This window comes from Sphaeroforma arctica (genome assembly GCF_001186125.1).
Source record: "Sphaeroforma arctica JP610 unplaced genomic scaffold supercont1.529, whole genome shotgun sequence".
NCBI lineage: Eukaryota > Ichthyosporea > Ichthyophonida > Sphaeroforma > Sphaeroforma arctica.
This window is the reverse complement of record NW_014040029.1, coordinates 5,096-10,991: the sequence shown is the minus strand read 5'-3', so window position 1 is coordinate 10,991 and position 5,896 is coordinate 5,096. Positions and strand designations below refer to the sequence as shown.

The 5,896-nt window shown below is 43.8% G+C and overlaps 1 protein-coding gene across 1 annotated transcript; it reads left to right on the top strand.

The window, feature by feature from the left end:
• Nucleotides 1-2,765: 2,765 nt before the first annotated feature.
• SARC_07002 (hypothetical protein) lies at nucleotides 2,766-4,690 on the top strand (the record flags this gene model as incomplete). Its single annotated transcript, XM_014299064.1, has 2 exons — nucleotides 2,766-3,085; nucleotides 4,033-4,690. 2 exons carry the CDS (start codon nucleotides 2,766-2,768, stop codon nucleotides 4,688-4,690), a joined length of 978 nt encoding a protein of 325 aa, XP_014154539.1.
• Between the last annotated feature and the right edge of the window lie 1,206 nt (nucleotides 4,691-5,896).

The window sequence follows — 5,896 nt, the reverse complement described above, 5'->3', positions numbered from 1 at the left end:
TCATTTCGAGCACAGCTCATTGTCGCTCTAAGCGAGCTCGACGGCTAGCTGACCTTCGAAAGTACCGTGCAAATTTCGTCAGTTTCGTTGATATGTATCTATGACCAGATTCCCAACCAAAATGTAAGTTAACCGACATGAAGTTGAATCGGCATGATTCAATCGACATGAAGGTGGTCTCACCGAACGCTTCAATTCAGCGAACTTTCTAAATTCGAAATTGCGCAATTGTGTTGGTTCGGTAAAAGCAATTCACTGTCACGTGGAGGGATTGGTCGGATTTTTGTCGATCTACTGCAAAAGTACGGAACACCATCACAAACCTCGACGCACATCATTCATACTTGGGACGCACACCTTGATTTTTTAACCTATAATCATGTTTCGAAATTTGGTCGGCTGGGGTGTCACATTATTGCCCTTTTTATATGTTAGTATGGTGACGTGAGGGAAGTTGACAAGCTGCCAAGGCCCGCATGTCAATCCTGCGCAATAAAATTTGAATTACAATGGTACTTGCACGCAGAAGTCATATTCAATAATGATAGACTAGTAGACGTTTGCCTTGCGAAGGGGTTCATATAGAAATGATTTTCGGTTTCTATGTTACATTGCGCTCATCATAAGTATCAAATACGACCCATATGTTTTCAGGAGTGCCCCACTTACCCATACACCGGGCGAAGATCGAGGGGCTCGATTAATTTTCCGCTGTATTTATATCTCAAAGACAACATGTAAAAATACTGTAAACTATTCTCCGACGCGTGTTGTCTAAGCCAGAGTAAATGAACAAACAATGTGAATTTGATGTAATAAATAATACTGAATTTGTGCAAGGTTGGGTGCCAGAATCGCTTTTTGAGAAGTTTCATTAATTTTACCGTGTTTAGGTTGCTTCTATAGGTAACGAGGAAAACATTCAATTCGTATCTTATTTACCCCATTTTGTTTCAACATCCTTGTTATAGAATCCCAAAACACTTAGGTTGACTACTCTACAATTTTCGCAATTTTTTCTAATTAGTTATTGTGAATTCTTGCATGTAAAATAACAGCTTCAATATACGCTTTGGAAACCTCTTTCGCCTTCAATATTTCATGATCAGTCACTCAGATTGAGCTATCGTATCTTCTATAGATGGTATTGTATTAGGTAGGTGCCGTAGCTTTAGAATGGGAATATGTCAGTCTCCGTGACATGTTTTCCTACTCGAAATCTATAGAGAAGTGGAAATTGGATGCACGCTATCACAGCCGTGCGCGCAATCACGTTAAATAAATTGAAGAGAAAAAACTTTAATATAAAGCAACACTGAATTTGTGTACGCAAAAGTTTTTGGATGCCATAAATCACTTTTTGAGAAATTTTCTTAATTTTGTCGAGTTTAAGTTGCTTCTATAATTATCATACGAGGAAAACATTCAATTCGTATCTTACCATAACCTTTTGAATAGTTCCAGAAGGCTATGATCATACTTACACCGTTTTGTGCTATCATTCTTATTTATATAGAATGAACGCTTTGGTTGGTTCGATGCTTATTGCACCAACAAATTTCATCAACTTTTCCATTTAGTTATTCTAGATTCTTGCATGTGAAACAACAGTCTCCATATACGCTTTGTGAACCTCTCCCGCCTTCAACATTTTCTACAGAGCTTACTCTGAAATATGTTGAAGACAAACTCGGTAAACGAGCCTGATTACTAATAATTATGCGGGAGTATGCTCACTTAGCTATCTCATCAAGATGATTAAGGGAGCAAACTTTCAGCAGAATCATTTTTGGTTTTCAGACTCGTTCACCGAGCTCGTCTTATGTATATCAGACAAGATAGTAATGGCATACTATCTCATCTTATTTCCTTCTCGTTATTGACACAACCGTGGTTGATACAAACCGTGAAGTGGGATCATACCACATAAACCGCTCTAACCATTCGCATCTAGAATGGCCGAAGAACAGCAAGCCCAAAATCTTAACCAACGGCGACTTCAGCAACTTTTGAACAAGAAAGTTTCAACCGCACTGGCTATATCGCACCAACAGAGGGCCCAACGGGGCTATGTTCAGTTAAGCCACCATTGGGGCGAATTTCAAACCTTGAATTTGTGAACGCACTGCAAGACAGCGTGAGACCAGCTGAGGAAGGCATATCGACTGGCATCGCAAAGAGAATCGCCAATCTGGAATTTATCGAGAAAGTTACTTTCTCCAAAGGACCAAAGACACGTCCGTGCACAGTCAATAGTTTTTACGAAGGAGAAAAGGAGCCGGTGCAAGACGAACTCGTACGAATTAAAAATTGGTACAATCTCGGTATACACCAAATCAAGCAGATCCAACAGAACGTGCATACCGACGAGTTACGGCAAACAGCACTGATTGGTCTCGTTGTCGATCTACTACACGATTTCAAGCTCACACTAGAACTCATGAAAATATGAGTTAGCAAGGGAGGAGACTTTGCCTCATTGCTAAAACATCAAACGTACAACTTTAACCAGTTTAATCCATTGCTGCAAAAACTCTACGACAACCAGATAAAGAAGCAGTGCGAATTGGCTATAGTTCATTCATATAAAACAGGGAAAGTCAATAAGGACAGAGCCGCCCGCGAGAAAGCCACCCGTGAAAAGGAGGCTCAGGAAAAAGCAGGTAAAGCCTAAGGCTAATTAAATAAGTCATAACAACACTTATTTATCCCACAAAATCTCCAAACGACGCCCTATTTCTTCGAGTACGAGGACGTCTAAAAACATGGAGAGCCCTGGAGACGAATCGGAAGATATGCGACGCGATACGATATGGAGTGAGACCAGGATGGGGGAAGTAGGGACCACCGAAGCGATCCGACCGCGGACGCTGGATCTTGACGCCGGAAGTAAGGGCGGAGATGGAGGGAACCGTGCTACTACGACTGAAACGTCAGTGTGTCATCCGGAGATGCGCAGAAGCCGAAGTATATCTAACCCAGAAGGCATTTACGATCCCGAAGTCGGATGGGATCCGAGCAAGGTTGATACTCAATCCGAAATTGATCAACGACACTGCAGTTTAACGCAAATTTCGAATGGAAGGTCTGGATCAGACTTCAAAGATTGCACGACCCACCGATCATAGTAGCACAGCCCCAACTTTGGCAATTTTGGGATCGCAAGGGGCAGCTATGGTGCTTGAGTACTTCCATCAGCTGATGAACACCGTTCGCCGAGTCTGCCGATCGAAAGGGATCCGAATTTTGTTATACGCAGACGACCTGTTGCTATTTGCGACACTGTTTCTTATACAGACACATCGCGACTTTATCAATCGGTTCAACAAGGCTTCGGGTTTGGAACTAGCAGATGAAATAGGGGAGTGGGAGACTCCAGCTCAATGTTTAGATCACCTGAGAGTAATCATAAATCTGTTGGAAAATCGGATACAGGTGACAACCTCTTTTAGTCAGAAGATAGCTAGGACGACGACCTTGGTCTATTCCGTCACCTTCCGCGAAAGATTCCTCTCAAGCTATGGAGATCGTACCTGGGTATGCTTCTGTGGGCGGCATTCGCAGTCTCAAACATCCGACCATTTTTTGGCAGAAGTACAATCGGGAGTACAACTTACTCATCCGAAGGTAAGGTTATCAGGCTCTCTTTTCAAAAACAAATAGTGAAACTGAAACTCTCTTGACAACCTTCGACAGCCGAGCAATCTAGCTCCAGGAACCAAATGCCGAACTGACGAGAGATGTTTCGAAAATTGGATATGGAGCGACTCTTTACTCGGAGGGTCAAACGCATACCTTCGCGGGCCGCTGGAATCAAAGAGAAACAAAATGGCCGATTTCCGTTCTGGAGCTACGAACACTAGCTATGGCAATGTATACAGGAAGAAACTACTCTTTTAGTGATGCCAGACTCCTCGACCGCGATGCACGGCCTCAGTAAACGGAGGAGCCCCTCGCGTCTGATGAATTCTCAGCTTCAAAATCTCGCATTGTTATGTCACAACAAACAAATTAATTGGCCAACAACACTAGAGTATTTGCCGGGGAAGCTCAATCTGACAGCAGACGCACTCAGTCGAAGGGGAAATCTGCTGAGATTCTCGTGGACAGTCAAGGCATCCGAGATATTGAAAATATATCACATGTGGCACCTACAGACCTCGAGCTCGGAAACAGATCTATTTCCGACAGAATACTACGAGCAGAAGGCTCACCACGCGGCAGTAAAGGAATTACACGCATTTCACCATCAGTGGAACCAGAATATTCATTTGTTCACGCCTCCGGAAGTTTTAGTCGGTCAAGTAATAGAGAAGCTAGACAGGGAAGCAGTCGAGGGGATATTAATAGTCTCATTCTGGACAGCCGCGACCTGGTAGGGAAATTTGATGGCGCATGCCAAAGCCATACATTTCCTACCGGAGGGAGCTGGACATTACCCTCAACCATTGGCGAGTCAGTTGGAACGGACGGCACCACCATGGCGGTTTTTAGCAGTGTTTTACAGCCCCTCTCGGAACGCCGCTATCAGTCTCCATTCTCTGAAGGTTGTGGAGATGGACGACGCAGGGCACGTCTCAACAGCGGCGGACTTGCCCCGGGGACTATAGCGAACTATGATCGCGCGTTAAAATACTTCCGTGATTTCGTACTCTTCAACAACAAGAGTTCAAACCATTTTCAGACATAGCTAGTCTCCTTACATATGCTGAGTACTGTATGTATGAGGAAATGACTTTGAATGACTGGAAAAATACGAGATCGGTATTTAGCAAATGGTGTGAAATGAATAATACAACACACTTATCTGATGACTGGAGCCGAATCACTCGTGAGTACACCGTGGAGTGGCGTAGTACTCATAATCCGGTACTGAACCAACCCAAAGTATTGTCTAAGTGGGTGCTGGCGGTTATCAATTGTCCGGCCTTCAACATATGGCACACCGCCATTTACCTTTGGATGATTCTCTTCGGCCATAGGTGGGACACAATTGTATGTATCAAACCGGACCATGTGGTGTTGGATCCAAGCTTCAATTGAATTAACTTCACAATGGCGAAACGGAAGCGGGGCTTGACCTCAGGAGGCAGCAACTGCCCCTCTCGATTAGTGGATGAGAAGACCTTCGATCTTCGGTACAAGAATCTGATCCCGCTATTACGGCAGTAATCTCTAGAAGGCAGGATATGGGAGCTTCTGCTGCCATCGAAGCGTTGCGAGAAGATTTCGAGACAGCGTATTTCGGCGTGGCTTCGCGCAAACATGTTGTAGCTTGCAGATTCCTGCAACTAGATTGCTTCTATAGTGTGCGTCAAGGAAGGATCAGTTTTCCATTATCGATCGTCATCGACGGTTACCGCAGCCGACAGATTCCTGCAGGGACCACTTACCAACGATCGTGCGCTACTGTCGTATTCCGACCCCGTCGAAGTGTCACCCAGAGGCACTTTGGTTCCACAACGCAAGCGGTGGAAATTTCGTCCACAGCAGTGGTAGTGAGGGGTTTTCTGAGCATGACCTAAGCTTCGGTCGAGACACTGTATGTCTCGAGGTGAGAAGTAACAACATATTTTACAGAGTTTACTCTGAAATATTTTTAAGACTAACTCGGTAAAAGAGCCTGATTACCAATAATTATGCTGGAGCATGCTCACTCATCAAGATGATTAAGGGAGCAATTTTTGGTATTCAGACTCGTTCACCGAGCTCGTCTTATGTATATAAGACAAGATAGTAATGGCATACTATTTCATCTTATATCCTTCCCGTCCGCACCCGCTCACCCTTAGTAATTATCATCTTATATCCTTCATATGAGGTCGAAGCGTAAAAATGTCCCAGTATATAATATCTTTTTTATTAATAATCAATAGCGGTTTCCAAACACCGCCTG